At 36.8% G+C, this 19,237-nt stretch overlaps 5 protein-coding genes across 5 annotated transcripts; 4 read left to right on the forward strand and 1 right to left on the reverse strand.

Moving 5' to 3' along the window:
• Positions 1-1,937: 1,937 nt before the first annotated feature.
• Positions 1,938-2,662, reverse strand: LOC148297363 (uncharacterized). The gene is made up of 2 exons (XM_088246619.1): positions 1,999-2,662; positions 1,938-1,942 (listed from the first exon to the last, which is right to left on the reverse strand). The coding sequence occupies exons 1-2, from the start codon at positions 2,660-2,662 to the stop codon at positions 1,938-1,940; spliced, it is 669 nt and encodes a 222-aa protein (XP_088102745.1).
• Positions 2,663-9,155: 6,493 nt separating this feature from the next.
• LOC110764492 (F-box protein FBW2-like) lies at positions 9,156-9,853 on the forward strand. Its single transcript, XM_021967480.1, has 2 exons — positions 9,156-9,415; positions 9,502-9,853. Exons 1-2 carry the CDS (start codon positions 9,156-9,158, stop codon positions 9,851-9,853), a joined length of 612 nt encoding a protein of 203 aa, XP_021823172.1.
• Positions 9,854-11,775: 1,922 nt separating this feature from the next.
• On the forward strand, positions 11,776-13,624 carry LOC148297364 (F-box/LRR-repeat protein At3g48880-like). The gene is made up of 3 exons (XM_088247116.1): positions 11,776-11,868; positions 12,521-12,906; positions 13,047-13,624. Exons 1-3 carry the CDS (start codon positions 11,854-11,856, stop codon positions 13,465-13,467), a joined length of 822 nt encoding a protein of 273 aa, XP_088103242.1. The 5' UTR covers positions 11,776-11,853; the 3' UTR covers positions 13,468-13,624.
• A 788-nt stretch (positions 13,625-14,412) lies between these two features.
• On the forward strand, positions 14,413-15,931 carry LOC110764493 (F-box/LRR-repeat protein At3g48880-like). Its single transcript, XM_088246449.1, has 2 exons — positions 14,413-14,954; positions 15,039-15,931. Exons 1-2 carry the CDS (start codon positions 14,605-14,607, stop codon positions 15,580-15,582), a joined length of 894 nt encoding a protein of 297 aa, XP_088102575.1. The 5' UTR covers positions 14,413-14,604; the 3' UTR covers positions 15,583-15,931.
• A 93-nt stretch (positions 15,932-16,024) lies between these two features.
• Positions 16,025-18,210, forward strand: LOC110764486 (F-box/LRR-repeat protein At3g48880). Its single transcript, XM_021967474.2, has 5 exons — positions 16,025-16,153; positions 16,618-16,667; positions 16,838-16,892; positions 17,041-17,426; positions 17,602-18,210. Exons 1-5 carry the CDS (start codon positions 16,040-16,042, stop codon positions 18,071-18,073), a joined length of 1,077 nt encoding a protein of 358 aa, XP_021823166.2. The 5' UTR covers positions 16,025-16,039; the 3' UTR covers positions 18,074-18,210.
• The last annotated feature ends 1,027 nt before the right edge of the window (positions 18,211-19,237 follow it).

A 19,237-nucleotide genomic window follows, 5' to 3' on the forward strand; every position in this document is an offset into this window, starting at 1 on the left:
GTGCCTTGTACTTGTCAATTGAACCGTCCGCTTTGCGTTTGATTTTCAAGACCCATTTGTTTCCAACGGTCTTGCGCCCAGGCGGAAGGTCAACTAACTCCCAGACCTTGTTTTTGTCCATTGAGCTTATCTCATCTTGCATAGCAGTCATCCACTCTTTACTAGCTAAAGATGATAGCGCTTCCTTATAAGAAGCAGGCTCTTCTTCATCTATTGGAGTACACAAGAAAGTTTCCCCTTCAATTTCAAAAAATCGACGGGGAATATTTCCTCGTTTGCTCTTGCGCACCATTAAATCTTGAGTTTCTAGCGGTGTACCATCCTTTGGTATACTCCCACTAGGTTGCAGATCATTGTCACTTTCTTTAGCGATTACTGGATTAGGAGTCAATTCCCCATCCTCGCTTAAAGATTGTGAAATATCTTCACTTCCTTCCAACTCATGGAGGTCAAGATTCTTTTGGGCATCACCAATGCTAGGAAAATCATTCTCTATGAAATTCACATTTCGGGAATCTATTTCAGTCATTCCTCCATCAGCATGTTCACCATACATCACATAGCCTTTCGAGTGCTCGCAATACCTTATGAAGATATGTTTTTTACCTCGAGGGCCAAGCTTTCCATGCTTGTGGAAAGTATTATGAACAAAACCAGCTGATCCCCAAGGGCGCAAATGCCCCAAATTGGGCTTTTCGCCTTTCCATAATTCGTAAGGGGTTGAAGTGACTGATTGGGAAGGCACTCGGTTAAGAATGTAGGCAGCAGTTAATATTGCATCTCCCCAAAACGAAATTGGGAGATTAGCTTGCGCCATCATAGACCTAACCATGTCTAATAAAGTTCTATTCCTTCTTTCCGCAACACCATTTTGTTGCGGTGTATAAGGAACAGTAAGTTGTCTGCGTATCCCCTTATTTTCACATAGTTCTTTAAACTGTTCAGATAAGTACTCGCGTCCGCGGTCTGTGCGAAGAGCCTTTAAACTCTTCTCTATCTGATTCTCAACCTCAGCTATAAAACGCTTGAAACAATCCAAGGCTTCATAGCGGTGAGCGATCAGATAGACATAACCATATCGCGTGTAATCATCAATAAATGTGAGAAAATAAGAGGCGCCATGGCGTGCCTTCACACTCATAGGTCCACAAATGTCCGAGTGAACTAACTCTAGCGGTTGAGTAGCTCTCTTAGCCTTACCAAAAGGCTTTCTTATAGCTTTACCAGCCAGACAACATTCACATATAGGTAGGTCAACTTTAGCGAGTGAGCCTAAAAGACCTTCTCTAGCTAACCTTGTCATCCTGTCACGTCCTATATGTCCTAGTCTAGCATGCCAAGTTGCAGAATCAACATGTACATCAGCATAAGCTATATAAGAAGATGAGTAATCAGAATCATTCAAATCCAAATAAAAGAAGTTACTCCTTAAAAAACCATGACCAACAATTGTACCATCCAATAACACATCCAAACCAAAAGAAGAAAACTTAAAACAATATCCATCACGCAAACACTCTAAAACTGAAAATAGATTATGCTGAATTCCAGGAACGTAGAGCACATTATTGAGGAGCAATGTGCGCCCATTGCGCATCTGAAGTTGATATGAACCAACTCCCAAAGCTTCTATACGGCTTCCATCACCCATGAACACACCAGAGGTGCCCTTTGGAATTCGTCGATAATCCAAAAAACCTTCTCGATCTCGAGTCACATGTTTGGTTGCTCCCGTATCTACAATCCACCCAGAGGACGTATTAGCAACTAAAACATGTTCACATACATATATGTGGGAAGGTTTAGTCAAGAAAGATACCTTCTTCGGCTCAGTACAATCACGAGCGAAGTGACCCTTCTTATCACAGTTATAGCATTTGACTTTGGACAAGTCTTTCTTCCCACCACGCTTGCCCCGACGGCGCTTGGTTTTGTTGTCATCCTTTGGTGCAAGTTTGTTTGCCCCATCCTGCTTATCTGTCTTTCCTTTTCCTTTACGCTTAGACCCTTTAGTCTTAGACGTGCCACCCTGGGCGAAAAGGACAGTAGCATTGGTCGCCTCTTGGCGCTCCGATTCTAGCTCAACATGACGAGAAATATCAGAAAAATTCTTGATATTCTCATTATGTGTCATGATTTGTTTCATGGAGCCCCATGAATCTGGCAGGGATCTGATGACTGCCTGCACTTGCTGCTCATCAGTGAGGGTATTTCCAGCAGCCTTTAAGTCACGTATCATGCTAGAAAGCACCCTTAAGTGCTCATGAATCGTGTGCTTAGGATTTTTGCGGTATACCTCAAACTTCAGGACCAAACTTCTAAGTCGAGTGGTGGACGTACCACCAAAATCAAACTTTAGTTGATCCCATAAAGCCTTGGCAGTAGGGTAGCTTTCATATCCCCCAATAAGATCATTGTGCATGCTGCTTAGCATAGTAAAGCGCGCACAACGATCCTTTTTGAACCAAGTCTGATAAGCTTCAAGATCACGGCGATGTTGGGCCGTTTGCCCAACCTCAGGTTCGACCATTGAATTGGTTAATGTTTCCAATAACTCCTGCTCATTCAAGAGATATTGAATTTTCCTATGCCAAATATCATAGTTGGTACCCTCAAGTTTGTCTCCCTTATTTAGGTCAGCAACAACATTTTTGGTGGCCATTATCTATAACACACAAGGATTGACTTTAGTATTAGTGTTTTGCACATTTCTATTTGTTTCAAAAATAAATTGAAAAGAATTATCCTTCCTTACAAATTTGGACTCGAAAATTTGCTATGCTTATAATCATCACCCAAAAAAGCAAGTCTAAATAAACATTTTCAATTACTTTTAAACAAATTTCTACTTAGAAAACACAAAGTTTCCAACCAAACAAATGTTTGCGCAGTTTCATAAAAGCGCATGGGCCTCTCATAGATCTAAAATTGGGAATCCATTTAATAGGTTAACCAATGAAAGTCCACCGAAAAAATGTGACCAGGTAAGTTTCGGGAGTAGTGGTGGAGATGAACTCGCTTAAATACCATTTCCTCTTAAACACCAAAGGTGTTTCCTAAATAACTTGCCTAGACATCACACATTTTTGGGTAGTCAATTCCACTAGTATGACCCATAAATTAACTCAACCAATCTTAAGTCCATATTTGGCATGCTAAATATGAACAACTTAATAACATATTTAGTTTCTAAATGACATGTCATTATGTTGCAACTTCATAAACAAACAATTATTCATTTATTCCAAGTGATACTTTAGCCAAATGATTTTTAGAAAATAGACGGGAGGAGTCCACGATTGGATTCCGTATGTCTAAGATGAAGCTCTACAAAGGGCATACGTGCTCTCACGCGCCTTCAAAGAGGATGTGTTCACAAAGAACACTGTTCACGAAGAACACTGTTCACGAAGAACACTGTTCATATGCTGAAATTTCCAGAAAAAAATTTCCAGATTTTCATGATCATTTGGCCATCTTTGGAGACCTTTATCTCCTTCGTTATGCATCCAAATGACGCATACGATATATCATTGGAAAGCTCATGCAACAGAGAATATGCTAAGGCAAAGAAACAGCATTGAAAAACAATTTAACAGCATACAAACATGCTCTAAAAAACTCGAAAACAAACTGTTTTTCATGCTCTTTGGTTTCAATTTTTCTCCTAAACCACTTCTTTAAATTGTACGAAAATTTAAAGGTAAGTTCTCATCACATAGAGGAACATACTTCATGGAAATAAAACATCAAAAAACAATCAAACAAAAAACGAAGTTTCTTGGTTCATGCTTTCATGGTAGTTCTTGTGGAAGAAAAAAAACACATTCTCATGCATCATAACATGGCGAAAAGCAAGCATACAAGCTCTGATACCACTGTTAATAATCGTTAATATATATTCGGAATAAGGTACTGCATACCTTGCGGAAGATTCCAAGTGAAAAACCGCTTGCAATTACTAGCCCGCCGAGATGCTTCCACGTCACGAACACGCCAACAAGATTCTACACGTTCCTCGTCTCCAAGGTCGTTGGATTGGCTATGAAAGTTACTCCATTGATTCCACGTACCCAAGACCAAGGCTCTTGGTGAATTGCCTAAAGGAGAGTGTTTAGGGAGATATGAGGTTTCTCTCTTTGTGGGTGTAAAACTCACTACAACTCTTTGATATGCACTCACACTTCTTGTCTCACACACACCAACTTAGAGAGTATGCACTAATGCTTCTCATCATCTCTTCACTTGCACACACTCCATCTATTTATAGGAGTTGTCTTAGCTCATCTCAAGAGAGCATAAAACATACACTAGTGCTTAAGTTGGTAGTGCCTTAAAACAAGGTTTAGTGCCTTAAAACAAGGATTAGTGTAGTGCCATAAAACAAGGCTAAGTGCCTTAATTTGTGTAGTGCCATAAAACAAGGATTAGTGCATAATCATTGTTTTATTACATCTCCCACTCACCCACATAGGGTGTGATAACTTGTTTTATTACATCTCCCACTCACCCACATAGGGTGTGATAACTTGTTTTATTACAGTTGCAGATCAAACTCAAGCACTCAATCAATAGGTTTGTTTACTCTTTCTTGGAAGGAATTTGCTTAATTGATGATTTGTTTCATGCGAGGGATTGCTCTGGTTTTGATGAGGGTGATGTTGTAATATTAAAGCTTGCTTCTCATATTGATAAGTTCAGCTGTGAGGGTTCTAGAAATGGTGATCCTCTTTCTTGGGTTGTCTAATAGGGTCCACACTTGACTTTTTGGTACGTCGTGTAATTTTCTTTTTAGATGGTAGTTAATGTTTGCTGATCTCTCATTCTTTTTAGTAATATGGATAATAAGATATATGTGAACATGAGCAGAAACAGTACAGCTATAGATATTTCCAGAGAACGAACCAAATGAATACATTAACCTATTTTTGGTCTGCATAACAATTCATCAATGTTAAAAATGGAAAGACATAAACAGATGAGAATAAATCATTTTCTATAATAGATATATCAGTGGGTTAAATAATTTTTTAATATATCATACATGCAATCCAATTGCTGAGATTAGAAGTCCTTGATCCTTGATGAAGCCAAATCTTTTGCGTTTTGTCATTTATATAGACATATTTTATTTCTTTCAGATGGATCAAGGAAGATGGGAAGACTTAAACATAGACTGTTTGGTGAATATTTTTGGAAGAGCTGGTATGGAGTCACTGCTTTTGGATGTGTCTTTTGTATGCAAGTTGTGGTACAGAGCAAGCCTCGATCCTTCATGCTGGCAATGTCTCATTTTTCCAAACATTACAACCAGCTATTTTGGTTATACCTTGGACACTGAATATTGGTGTTATGATCCCTTTTTGCAAAGATTTGTGCATGAATATCAAATTGACGCGAGTCATTTCTCGATCACTGCCTTTATAATACAATAATATATTAATATTGTAGATAACGTATATATAATCAAGCGTGCAGCACAGGAACAAAAGCCTGTGTCCTGTTGAGCTGGTATCTAGTTCCTTTGGTATCTCAGAGTGGCTTGGGTTCGAGTCACGACCTTCGCATTCAATTGTTCTGTTCTTTCATTTTTACCTTTATTTTTACTGCAGCTAAAAAATTATATATATATATATATATATAACAGACTAAATTGTTACATTTTGTTACATTTTGGTTTTTGGCCTTTTGCTAATTAGACTAAATTGTATTTCTTTCTACTAAATTAGTAAACTATATTATGGTTTAAAACTAAAGCTCCCATATATATATAACAGAAACACGTCAGAAAAATATAGAGAGAGATGAGCAATGACCGGCAACATCAATATTGTTCCAGAAATCAAGCATAATAATGGAGCGGACTGAAAAGTTGAAACATTTGGAGTCACTGTCTTTGGGAAATAACAGAAATATTGCTGAAATCCTTTCACAGATCAGCCTTCACTGCAAGAACTTTCGTGGTTTGGAATTGCGTGATTGTTTAATAGGTGAAGATGAGGCATCTTCAATCATCAAATTGGTGCCCCATATTCGGTATTTAATCTTGAGCTGTTCAAGAATTCGTCGTATAAATTTTATCACATTACTTCAAGGCTGTAAGGAGCTTGTGTATTTGGATGCCAGTGATTGTCTAGGTTTTGAAGAGGATGATGATGAAATATTAAAGCTTGCTTCTCATATTGCTTATTTCAGCTGTGAGGGTTCCGAACTCTATGATTCTGAAGATAACCATGACAGATTGATCTCTGATATATGGAGAGAGTTCTGATGATGATTAGAGGTTGTTTTCTGGTATACACCTTGACCTTGGATCAGTGTAACAGAGTTCTTTGTATTAAAAGTTCCATTCCAACATGAATATGTAGTAGTATAAATTGAATGTAGTTCGAATTTGGATCCCAAAAACAAAACTAAATAACTAAATAGACTCCTAAATAGCAGTGCATACAAGAGAAAAAAACCCACAAAAGAACTTGCACCCACTTCTTTCCCTCCTTCTTCTGTTGTTGTTTTGATACGATTCTTCTTCTCCTTCGATCCAACAACAACCTTGGAGACTGCCATGAATAAAATAAACATTAAAAAGCTTGCCTTTTTTTCTTTTTAAATTCAAGAAAGAAACAAGAAAAAAGAAAGGGAAGAAAATATATATACCTAGTTTCCTCTCATGAGTTTGGCCCACATAGCGTTGGATACGCGTATGAACCATAGCCTAGCAGCCACTAGCATGATGAAACTGGGAATATTACAGATTAGGCACATCGGAAGCCAAATGGAATATGGAAGTATGGCAAGCAATCTGACCCAATAAAATGTCCACAGGCAGAATAGAACTACCCAAGTGGTGGAAACGTATGGAAGATGATATGAAATAAGTAGAAGCCACCACCATGCAACCCACAGCCAAAAAGTTGCAACGCACTGCCATAAAGTAACACCCACCATTAATGCACGCCCGACATAAACATCACCAGGACTCTCTGCAATACTATCGGAAAGAATGAAATGTGCCAAAAACAGGCCTAGCATGATGATGACTAAGTGTTTAGCCTTGTCGTTCACGGTGAGGATGGAGTGGAAGTAGACTAGGAAGAGGAGGGAAACTAATATAAGCAAAAAAGAAAGAGGAAGACAGTAGGTAGCTAGCTAGGAAAAACCTAGAGAAAGGAAGAGTAAACAAAATATGAGAAATCATGAACAGGAGGGCTTACTTTTATATAGGGTAAAGAGTTTTACCTAGCTGAGAGCTGAGGGTAAATAATGCATGCTCGAATTCGAATATCTGAGGATAAGAATGAGAAAAGTTACCGTTGCTTTTGGAATATAATAGGAATCATGGTGAGACAGCAGCTTTGTTTTTATCTAGTGCTGCAGCAAAGATCTCATCCTCTGCATTAAAATCAAGCAAGGGGTAGGCATGCGTTTTTGCGTGGGGAGAAAAGCGGTCAATACCATATAAGGTAACATTCAGTCTGCAGTGCTGCAGGCTAATGGCAGACTGTGCCGCGTAGGTTTTGTCATGGTCTCTCAAATACCAGAAACAACAAATATCAAACTTTTGTGTTTTTTTTTTGTCGAAATATCAAACATATATGAATACCGTTTTTGTTTTTGTTTTTGTTTTGAGGAGATTTATATGAATACGTTTTTGTATAAAAAATTATCTTGAGGTACTCTGGAGGAGTGATGTTAAGGTGCATGAGTGTCTTGAGAGGTTTGAGAAACCACAATGTGGGTGTGCTGTATCAAATTAGGGAGAAGTGTGTTTGAGGAGGTATATGCCATCGATGGCAACGAAATCAAGAAAAAGGATTGAGATCAACCAAAGGAGAGGATAACAAAAATAAAAACTTGAAACAAGTAATAAAGATACATGGGTGGGTGAAAAATTGAATTACCAAAAGTGAGTGACGGTAAACTATTTATTTATAGGTCTCATGGTACCAAAGTTATGTGTATACCACTTTCTGATACACTTAAATAAGCTCTCCTTAGTTATGTTAAGAGCATCTGCAATGGTTAGCATCAATGCAACTTTTTAAATATTATATATGAATATGAAAGAAGTCTGATGTATCAGTGCATGTGCTTGTAATACCATCTTCCTGCATTTTGATGTTTTGGAATTGTCTTCTCTTTGTTTTTTTCCCATCTCATTTCTATTTCATATTTCAATTCTTAGAATATCTCCGATCAAATATCAAACATTAAATTTGAATTTGATTATGTGGAAATTTGACCTATAATAGAGTTTTACATTACACCCTATATGTCAAATTAAAATACAATAAGGAAGTTTTTTATTTTTATTTTTTTGGTAGAATGAGAATTGAGCACTTGCATTGAGGGATCCCTTAAATAATTTTATTTGAGGGACACCATTTAGGGTACCGTACGATTTTTTTTTCTTTCTTCAACAATCCAAACCGTATATTTTTCAAGTTTTCATTCATAGTCCTTTGAAAAAAAACAGAAAAATTGAAAATCATTAAGGCATCTAATTGTTAGCAACAAAATAGATGAACACGATGCTTCAAGAAAAAACTAAAATAACAATAATCTAATTAAGTGGTCAAATGATTTCGGATTCAAGTGATTTTTTGCAGATATGATCTTTGAGGAAATATCTAAAAATTAGACAGTTCGGATCATTGAAATATAATGTGTGATGGGCCCTACAATAGTGTCCCTCAAATATCCCCTAGAATGTACACAAAGTAAGCTCAATAAGATCAAATTGGAGAAATCTAGGCCCGTTCCGTTTTCAGTCGAGTTCCTTCATTCACAATATTGGTGAGCCCTACAAAAGCAACAAAAAAAACCAACGGCCCAACAACAACCAACCGAAGTCCAAACTATACATAAACCCTAGCTACCCCGGATTTCTGGAGTCTCAATCTAGGGTTTTAAAATGTATGAAATTGGAGTGTTTGGGGGAAAAGAGAATCGGGGAGAGAGTCGTGAGCCGAAGAGGAAAAGAATTGCTGAGGTAATTTCGGCTCGGTTTCTTTGGAATAATTAGTTTTCTTTCTGATTTTCCTTTGAAATCCCTACATATTTGAATCTTTTTTATAATTTAATTTAATTTGTTTCAGAGAAGATGAGAAGAGTTCAACACTGACTGTTTGACGAATATTTTTGGAAGAGTTGGTATGGAGTCACTGCTTTTGGATGTGCCTTTTGTATGCAAGTCGTGGTACAAAGCAAGCCTCGATCCTTGTTGCTGGCAACGTCTCATTTTTCCCAACGTCTCCTTTTTTGGAAGATTTGTCAATGAATATAGAATTGATGACTGGAAGTTTTCGACTAGTGCTTTTATTAAGTTTGTCGTCAGTCGTAGCAAGGGACATGCTACTGTTATCAGCCTACCTCCATTTGCTTCAGAAGCAGACTTGAAATATGTTTCGGATGTGTAAGTTTCTGCTTGAGCATTTTGTTAATTTTCCTTTTCAAATGTATCCACCATATAACTGAGTCATTGTAAAATTTTGTTTGCAGGTGTGGTGATCTCAAGGTTCTGGCATTTCATGGGGACGAACCACATGTAATCCCAAAGCTGATTGGTAAGTGGAAACATTTGGAGTGGTTAATGTTGGAAAGCGGCGATGATTTCGAAGAAATCCTCTCACAGATCAGCATTCACTGCAAGGATTTTTGTGGCTTATGTGTGTCTAATGATGTTTTTTGTACTGGAGAGGCAATGGCAATCGTTAACTTCCTGCCTAAGATTAAACAGTTGATCTTTAGGAGGGTAGAAATTGGTCGGGATGATCTTATGGCGTTACTGCTGCGCTGCAAAAAGCTTCTGCTGCTGGAAGGCAGTGATTGTATAGGTTTTAGTCCGGATTGATGAGGAGATTTCGCATTGGTAATTTCTGCTTTAAGGGCTCTTGTGATTATGCTTTTGAGGATGACTCGGGAAACAGTTGTGACGAAATGGTAAACGATGGATATAATTCTAATTAACTGAATTTTAATTAGTGAGTGTGCTTGTAATATTATCTTCCTGCATTTTGATTTTTGAAAAATAAATGGTTACCGCTATATATACTTTAATTTTATATTTCTTAATATAAAGGCTTTTTATCACAAATGGTCCTTGACGTTTACAAAATTATCACGAATGGTCCTTGAGGTTTTTTTGTGACACTAATAGTCCTTAACGTTTTGGACTTTTTATCACAAATGGTCTCTGCCGTCAAAAATTCTGTTAAGTGCATGATGTGGAAGATAAGTGAAGCCCACATGTCCAATCACATCGTGACATGTGGATTAAATAAATAAATAAATTTTTTTTTGATGAAAATCCATTAAAAAACTATTTAGCCTCTCTCTCTCTCTCTCTCTCTCTCTCTCTCTCTCTCTCTCTCTCTCTCTCTCTCTCTCTCTCTCTCTCTCTCTCTCTCTCTCTCTCTCTCTCTCTCTCTCTCTCTCTCTCTCTCTCTCTCTCTCTCTCTCTCTCTCTCTCTCTCTCTCGTGACATCGTGACCAGCGATACATTCGAGCACATATTTCGTTTCTGCAAAATAATCAACATAATGTGATCAGTGCTTGTCCAAAATTTATATTAAAAGAAAAATGAAACTAGGATTAAAAAAAAATTGAGAGATGGACCTTAAAGGTTATGTTCTTTCTAATTAAGCAAAGCATTGGACTGAGTCAAGAAGCTCGCCGGGGTGCATAAACGATCGGCCATTGATGTCCGCAACCAAAGATTCAATATTCTAAACCTTTGAAAAAAGAAAAAATGAACTCAAGTAGTCAAGTAATTTTAGAGATACCTGTAATGATAATTGAATGAGAATAGTTTTGAATAAGCACTAGTGTATAATCCAAATTAGAACTAATTATTTATATTAATATGCTAGACTGATCTTGATCTGCTATGCTCTTGATCTACTCTGCTTAACTTGGAGAGTAGAGAGAGAGAGAGAGAGAAAGGCTAAATGGTTTTTTAATGGATTTTCATAAATATTTATTTATTTATTTATTTATTTAATCCACATGTCACGATGTGATTGGACATGTGGGCTCCATTTATCTTCCACATCATATACTTAACAGAATTTTTGACGGCAATGACCATTTGTGATAAAAAGTCCAAACGTTAAGGACTATTAGTGTCACAAAAAAACCTCAATGACCATTCGTGATAATTTCGTAAACACCAAGGACCATTTGTGATAAAAAGCCTAATATAAATATTATTTTCTGTCAATTTGATAAAGCCATGAACATTTTTTTTGATAATCCATCTTTGATATCACCCACTTTTTCTATCAAGAATTGTAATTGATATAGAAATGGAGAGGACCAAAATTTCAATAAACAGAATAGAACTTAATTAAAACGAGAGGAACACACGAGAAAAACGATTCGGTAATTTTTTTATTTATTTATGAAGAAACGAATGGGTATTATTAATTATGAACATTACCGGTATTATTAATGGAAGTCAAGCGGGAGGCAAAAGAGCCATTATAGCTTTTTTCCTACATTTGAATACAGTAACTCGGGAAGGGTAAAAGTTAATAAGGTATGTATTACAGTAAAAGAATTTCCCACAAAGGGTTAGCATGGTTGGCGCTGTCGCTGTATTGTCTTGTACCACTCTCCTAATCATATAAGGATTGGAAACTTTCTTGTGGATTAAGGTTTCATTAATGTAATAAGGAAAGCTAAAGAGTTTCTTGATGGGTAAGATTTCTAGACGGATGCATATAAATACAAGAGCCCCTACTCAACCAAAATCACGCGACCTACACTAAAGTATTCACCCCATCTAGAATTAGAGAGATCATATTGAGAAGAAGAGCTCTTGTATATGTTCTTGGTATTTCCACAACTTCTATGACAAGCGAAAAGGTAAGTCTTCTATTTATATGTAGTCAATATGGTTTACAGTCGCTTCTTATTTCATTGCTTTATCTGCAGTGATTCTTTTCTCAGCTCTCTCTTAATTTAGATTATTAGTTTTTTCTACTGATATTTAATATTTCTTTGTGTTTTTTGCATTTTGCTTATGTATGTATCTAGTTCTGTGTTGATATATTTTGATGTAGGATATGGGTGAATTGAGTATTTGGGTAATTTAGCATAAGCGAAAACAATGGAAAATAGAAAATAGAACAAAAAGGATAGGTTTGGAATCACTCCAGGGGTTTGGCTTCACACCAAGTAGTCTCCAATCTCTAGAAATAAACTTTTCTTATATCTCAACAACTCAACTCCATAATGAATTACGTGAGAGCCTAGAGACAATAGGATAAAAATTCCCTTGCTAAAACATAAATACTAACCAAAATAAAATAGGAAACTTAGAAATCCTATTAAAATTTGGAAAACTTAGAGAACAAGTTAAAAACTAATCCCAAGAATAAAAAAATTGCCAGATGTAAAGACCAAAATAAATGACTTCCTCTTCCATCTCTTTCTTTTGTAAACCCTAATGGGTTTGACAAAGATGTCCTCATCATATTTATAGCTGGACTAATATTTATGTTTTGATTTGTTGTAGATGGATCAAAGAAGATGGGAGGACTTAGACGTGGACTGTTTGTTGATTGTGTTGGGAAGAGTTGGAATGGAGTCGCTGCTTTTGGGTGTCCCTTTTGTGTGCAAGTCATGGTACAAAGCAAGCCTCGATCCTTCATTCTGGCAATGTCTCATTTTACCGGACTTTCATGATGGTTTTATGGTTACTCGGTTTTCTTATTTCGCAAAAAATCAACCTTGGATCGCTACTCCCTTTTATAGAAAATTCATACGTCAGTATCGAATTAGTAAGTACCGTTTCTCCATGACTGGTTTTGTAAAGCTTGTTGTTAGTCGTAGCCGTGGAAATGCTACTTCTCTGAGCCTACCTGAATGTTCAAACAGACTACTGAGATTAGTCGCAAATACGTAAGTTATTTTATTTTATTTTTATTATTGGCATTTCAATGGTTTGTTTTGCTGGATGTGTGTATTTTTATTTTTGTTTTCCCTTTGGCATTTACTTCAATTTATACTATTCAATATTTATGATGAACTGCTGTTTGCAGGTGTCCTAGCCTCAAGGCTTTGTCTTTGCCTAGAAATTTCGTGTTACGGGAATCAAGCATAATTATGGAACTGACTGAAAAGTTGAAACATTTGGAGTCATTGTCTTTGGGAAACAACACAGATATTACTGAAATTCTTTCACAGATCAGCCTTCACTGCAAGAACTTTCGTAGGTTAGACGTCTTTCGTGCTTCATTATGTAAAGATGAGGCATTGTCGATTGTCAAGTTCGTACCTAATATTGAATACTTAAGCTTGAGGAGGGCAATCATTCGTCGGTGTGATCTCATCACATTACTGCAGGGATGTTGTGAGCTTGTGTTTTTGGATGTCAGTGGTACTGGTTTTGATGAGGGTGACCATGAAATATCAATGCTAGCTTCTCATATTTCTAATTTTAGGTGTAAGGGTTCTAGCTAGGCCGTTTGATTTTGATGCTGATGTTGATTACGACACAGATAGCTTTGATTACTTTGATTACGACACAGACGGAGATAGTTTTTACTATGACTCTAATTATTATAGGTTGTTTTCTTGTATTTGCTATGTAAACTTTTTGATACGAAGAACACTCATGGGTCTTGATGAAGCTTTTATTTATGGGAGATTCACTATTATACCCAATATAGAAGTCTAAATTTTTTTTAAAAAAACCTTATATGAAATGGACTTTAGAAACACACCCAAAGTTCATTTACAACATAACAAAAGGGCTTTTAACTTCTTTTAAATTACAAAACTACCATTGATGTCTTAAAACAAACCCAACCCCAAAACCTTATAAAAAAGCCCAAAACACTCAATAGGGCATCAAAGTAATTTAATAATCAAAATTAAATTCAATATGGTCAGCTATCATTTTTTGGATTTTTTTTATATAAATTAAATGGTGTATGATTTATTTATAATTTTAGTGCTAAGAGTTGGTATATGACTAAATATCTCTTTATTTATTTCGTGGCGACCCCTATATATGTATTCAATTGTTTTGTTGTTGGTTTTTTTGGGTCAAGATTGTTTTGTTTTATATAATATTGATATTGTTTCTTCTTAAGTGCTCATTTTGTATGGGCTTTTTAGTTTAATGTTTCTATTCGATGGGTGGCGTTCAGTTCCAACAATGCACTTTTCAGACCGAGAAAGCTAAACGTTGCATATTAGGGTCCTCTCTCTTGGGAAATGAGGGAAGCACAAAGGTTTTATTAGTCTTTCTTGTTGTTAATTATCTGGGAATTCCATTTGTATTATACTCATATTGCCTTTCTCTCATCTCTTGGATGTAGTGCATGCGTGGTGGTTGAGTCCTTTCATTTCCTATGCGTGGGAGAGAGAATGAAAATAGTGAACAACTTTTTATTAGTGCTTTTCCCCATATTGATTAACTTTTTAAATGCAATACTCACTCAATATAAAATTCAATCACAGCCATTGAAAGTGGCTCAATCTAATGGCTAGAATGTGTCTTAATTAATATGTGTCAAAAATTGTGCTATCCTGACCGTATAAATGTGGTATATGGAGTCAAACTATTTCTCTGCATTTCATTACTTATTGTAAATGGAGAATCGTCTTGTAAAATGGGAGGAGTTAGACATGGACTGTTTGGCAACTGTTTTTGCAAAGGTCGGTATGGAGTCACTGCTCCTGAATATCCCTTTTGTGTGCAAGTCATGGTACAAAGCGAGTCTCAGTCCTTGCTGCTGGCTAAGTCTCGACTTCACGGAAATTTTAACCGAGTACTACTATGATTGGATGAAAAGATTTGTAGATGAATATACAATTGATGAGATGTTTTTCACTGTCACCGGATTTATGAAGCTCGTCATCCATCGTAGTAAAGGGCAGGCTACTTTTCTCAAGCTACCTGGATGCTGTACCCTCGAAGCATTCAAATATGTTGCAGATGTGTAAGCTTTCTCAAAAAGTTTTACAATGTGTTTCAATATTAGTGCATATTTTTGGATCTGCGTTTATTTTTATATTGTTGGCAGGTGTCCTGGCCTCAAGGCTTTGTCTTTGCCTAGTGAACTAGTGTTTCTGGAACCCAGCATGATAATAGAACTGATTCAAAAGTGGGAAAATTTGGAGTCATTGTCATTGAAAGGTCGCATAAATATTGCTGAACTCCTTTCACCGATCAGCCTTCACTGCAACAACTTTCGTCGTTTAGATATACGTGGTGCTTCAGTAGGTGAAGATGCGGCGTTGTCGATCGTCAAATTGGTGCCTAATATTGAGCACTTAAGCTTGAGAAGGGCAAGTATTCCTCGGAGCAGTCTTATAACAATCTTACGGGGCTGTAAGAAGCTTGTATGTTTGGATGTTAGTGGTTGTATTGGTTTTGATGAGGAAGATGAGGAAATATCAAAGCTTGCTTCTCATATTTCTAATTTCAGCTGTCAGGGTTCTAGACCTAGACTCTACTATGATTCTGATTCTGATTCCAATGATTATTATGATTCTGACGATGATTATGACCATGATGAGTATGATGGCTCTGATGGGTACTACTATGGTGGAGGCAATTCTGATTGATCGTGGTGCAGAATTGTTCATTTAGAAGTTGTTTTGTTCTATTTGCTCTGAAAGTTGGTACTAGGGGCATTCGTTTCAACTTTTAATACAAAGAACACTGCTTGCTCCTGTATCAAACTTATTTATATATATATATTCGATCATTGTGCTGTATTTTGGGGTCCTATTGGGTGTTTTCATTGTAAGAAAAATTGTGAGAAACATTATGCTATGGTAACTTCTCGTGGCATGCGCATAAATTTTCGAATAATAATGTGAAATTTACCATAATCTGTGAACTCAATAACACATTATAAAGCCAACAATATACAACAGTCATAGAAAACTGACATTTATCCATAGAAGCAATGCAAAACCCTCTTGCCGAATCTAGTGGGCCATACCCGCATGTTTGGAAAGCTTGGGCAATAGCCGAGATTAGCCCATACCAAACAAATTTCAAATTGGGTTTTGGCCCATGAATCCTCTACAGTTAAGTACCGCTCCATTCTCTTCATTCTTCTGCGGTCAGTTTTTCTTTCTTGTAAATTTTGTTTGGTTCAGCCACTCTCTCGGAGCAAGTAGGACCCAAGTAAGTTTCATCTCTCGTTACTTATTGCTGCTCATTATCGTCGTTTAAATATGCTTTCTGTTTAGCATTCATTCCTGTTCTGTTTCATTGAACAGTTCTGATTTTTTGCACCTTAATTTTGTTTTTTGTTTTTTGTTTTTAAAAAAAGGATGTCTGTAGTTGGTTGTTTTCAGATAAAATGTTTTTTCCCATATGAAATTCCTTTTTGATTGATGAATCAGGACTTTAGATAGAGAAAAAAGTAGTTAAATTTTAAAAATGGGGTGAAATTTTGTTGACGGTGGGTTGGAAGTTCAATCTGCCCCAATCTTCAGGAAAGAAAAGAAGAAAAATTTGTTTTTGAATTGGCTCACTCAATTAAGTCTGCTGCCGATCCCAAATATTATTGGACCAGTTATTTTGAATTGGGTATTGATAGTTTCCCTACTTGATAGTTTACTCACTTTGACCAATGAAATTTATAGATTATCACCAGAAACATTTGCTGGATCAATCTTCCTTTTGGGAGGCAAAGGTTAGTTTTACCTTTGGTCCTATATATGTTAACTACAAAATACAAGTTATTGTACACTAATTGCACTTTTTCATTTCTAACAAACCCAAGTTTTTGTTATCCTGCTTGTTTTTGCGTTTCTTTTTGTTTTTGGTAAATATGGCTTGCCTTCCTGCTTCTATTTTTTGTAGGAATTCCCGTTCCTTTCGCTTTTCGTTGTCTTTCTCTATTTATCTTACGTTTAAGGTGAGCTGATTCTCTTTCCATCTTCGGTTCATTAGTTTTCTTTCTCCCTACCCGACTGTTTTTCATGCATATTAGCAATAACTTGGGTGTTTTAATTTCCCATTTGATTCTGTATATTAATGATTTGATATCATGTCCTTTCTTGTAGATGGAGACTGAACGAAGATGGGAGGACTTAAATGTGGACTGTTTGGTGAATGTTTTTGGAAGAGTAGGGATGCAGTCACTACTCTTGGATGTTCCCTTTGTGTGCAAGTCATGGTACACAGCATCCCTGAGTCCTTCATGCTGGGAATGTCTCATTTTTCCTGGTGGCTTTGATGGCTTTGACCTTCCAACTCACGATCTTTGGAGTTCTGAGGGTGAACTTGGAACCTTTATGGATAGGTTTCGATGTATATATCGAATTGATGAGGATCGTTTCTCTGTCACTGCATTTCTAAAGGTGGTTGTCAATTGTAGCAGAGGGCAAGCTACTGTTGTCAGGCTACCTGGATTTTGTTCCTTGGAAGCAATGAAATATGTTGCAGATGTGTAAGCTTTTTCTAAAGTATTTGAATGTGTATCATTAGTGCATTTTTTTGGGTTTTAGCTTTATGTATTTTGACTTTTAAGAGTTTCTTCTGATGTAAGTATTTAATCATGTTCTTTATCTCTTTAATATTTTTTCAGTCACCCTAAAATGACAGGGTTAAACTTTTGTTTGCAGGTGTCCTCGCCTGAAGACTCTGTACGTTGACAAAATGATTGCTGAACTAATTGGAAAGTGGAAACATTTGGAGGAGTTGTTCTTGGGGAGCAGCGTTGGTATCGAGAAAACCCTGTCAGAGATCGGCATTCACTGCAAGAATTTTTGGCGTTTACATGTGGGTAATGCCTATATATGTAATGCTGAGGCATTGGCAATTGTCAAGTTGGTGCCTAATATTAAGCACTTGAGCTTGAGGCAGGCAGACATTGAACGGGATAATCTTGTCACAATACTACAGGGCTGCAAGGAGCTTGTGGCTTTAGATGTCAGTGATTGTAGAGGTTTTGACGAGGGCGATGATGAAATATATAAGCTCGCTTCTCATATTACTAATTTCAGGTGTGAGGGTTCCTCTTCTAAATATTCTTCTGATTCTGATGATTACCTTGATCGAAATCCTGTCTATTTTTTTGGATATGAATCTGATTAAAACAGAGTAGTAGTATGCTCTCGCACTGTCTCATTTTTTGCGTCCATTGAAGCTGATCCTTGTAATTTTACTTTGAAATCTAGATTTTCGAAATTTTGACTCTGATTAATAATAACCTCTACTTTAATTTCCCTCCATCCATGTGTGAATTTAATCACATTGGAAAATTACTCCTAATTTGAAGTGTAGTTTAATTTCCCTCCATCCATGTGTTTGCACTTTCTTTGTTAGGATTTTTATTACAAATGGTTTATGAGATTTGTCAAATTACCACCTTTAGTCCTTTATGTTTGTTTTATGACATTATTGGTCTTTTATGTTACACCTCACACATCAAAATTGTCTTACCGTTAGTTTCAGTAAAAAATTCTGCTAAATTCCTGATGTGGAATTTAAGTAGAACCCACATATCCAATAAACAGTTTAAAATTCATAGAAAATTAGAAATGAAAAAGAAAAATAATTAAAAGACAAAATCTGCAACCGTCCGCCTCTCTCTCTCTCTCTCTCTCTCTCTGCCTTATGCTTGGGTACAGAGAACCCACCGCTATTGTTAGCATCCGATTGGGTCATAATGGCGGCTGATTATGTCTTTGGTACAGAGATCCATCTGCACCAGAGTGCTCACCAAGCTTTGCCCAAAATTGGCATTGATTATGTCTTTGGTCCTTTCACCAAAACAAAGCAACCAAGAGATCCAAATAATCCATACAACAAAGCAATGAAACCCACACCACACACAAGGCCATTGAAGAAAACAGCCAGACCAAGACCATAAAAGAAAACAGAGAAGTCTCCAAAAGCACGTAGAAGCTGGCCTATTTTGCAGAACAATTATTACATCCTCAACCATCACAACCCCCATAGCTCCAAGATCAACAACATCAGCGAAAAGGCTTAAAGGGGCAAAATGGGTCAGCGTGGGAATCGAATTCAATCCCAGCTGAAATAGAAAACAACCCCAAAGGTTCAAAGATTAGGATGAGAACTTGTGAGGTCTGGCTAGAAGTGGAGTGTCTTCTTTGTCAAACGCCTCCCAGCCGCCATTATGACCCAATCGGATGCTAACAATGGCGGTGGGTTCTCTGTACCAAGCATAAGGCTGAGAGCAAAGAGAGAGGGAAAAAAGGGAGGGAGAGAGAGAGAGAGAGAGAGAGAGAGCAA

The sequence above is a fragment of the Prunus avium genome, chromosome 1, assembly GCF_965620075.1.
Source record: "Prunus avium chromosome 1, drPruAviu1.hap1.1, whole genome shotgun sequence".
In the NCBI taxonomy this organism is placed as follows: Eukaryota; Viridiplantae; Streptophyta; class Magnoliopsida; order Rosales; family Rosaceae; genus Prunus; species Prunus avium.

Bases quoted from the DNA above. Each gene is read 5' to 3' on its own strand.
- LOC148297363 (XM_088246619.1), bottom strand. From the start codon at position 2,662: ATGGCCACCAAAAATGTTGTTGCTGACCTAAATAAGGGAGACAAACTT.
- LOC110764492 (XM_021967480.1), top strand. From the start codon at position 9,156: ATGGAGTCACTGCTTTTGGATGTGCCTTTTGTATGCAAGTCGTGGTAC. The intron at 9,416-9,501 runs GTAAGTTTCTGC...TTTTGTTTGCAG, and splicing joins TTGAAATATGTTTCGGATGT to GTGTGGTGATCTCAAGGTTC.
- LOC148297364 (XM_088247116.1), top strand. The intron at 12,907-13,046 runs GTAAGTTATTTT...TGCTGTTTGCAG, and splicing joins CTGAGATTAGTCGCAAATAC to GTGTCCTAGCCTCAAGGCTT.
- LOC110764493 (XM_088246449.1), top strand. From the start codon at position 14,605: ATGGAGAATCGTCTTGTAAAATGGGAGGAGTTAGACATGGACTGTTTG. The intron at 14,955-15,038 runs GTAAGCTTTCTC...TATTGTTGGCAG, and splicing joins TTCAAATATGTTGCAGATGT to GTGTCCTGGCCTCAAGGCTT.
- LOC110764486 (XM_021967474.2), top strand. From the start codon at position 16,040: ATGAATCCTCTACAGTTAAGTACCGCTCCATTCTCTTCATTCTTCTGC. The intron at 16,154-16,617 runs GTAAGTTTCATC...TGAAATTTATAG, and splicing joins TCGGAGCAAGTAGGACCCAA to ATTATCACCAGAAACATTTG. The intron at 16,668-16,837 runs GTTAGTTTTACC...TATTTTTTGTAG, and splicing joins CTTCCTTTTGGGAGGCAAAG to GAATTCCCGTTCCTTTCGCT.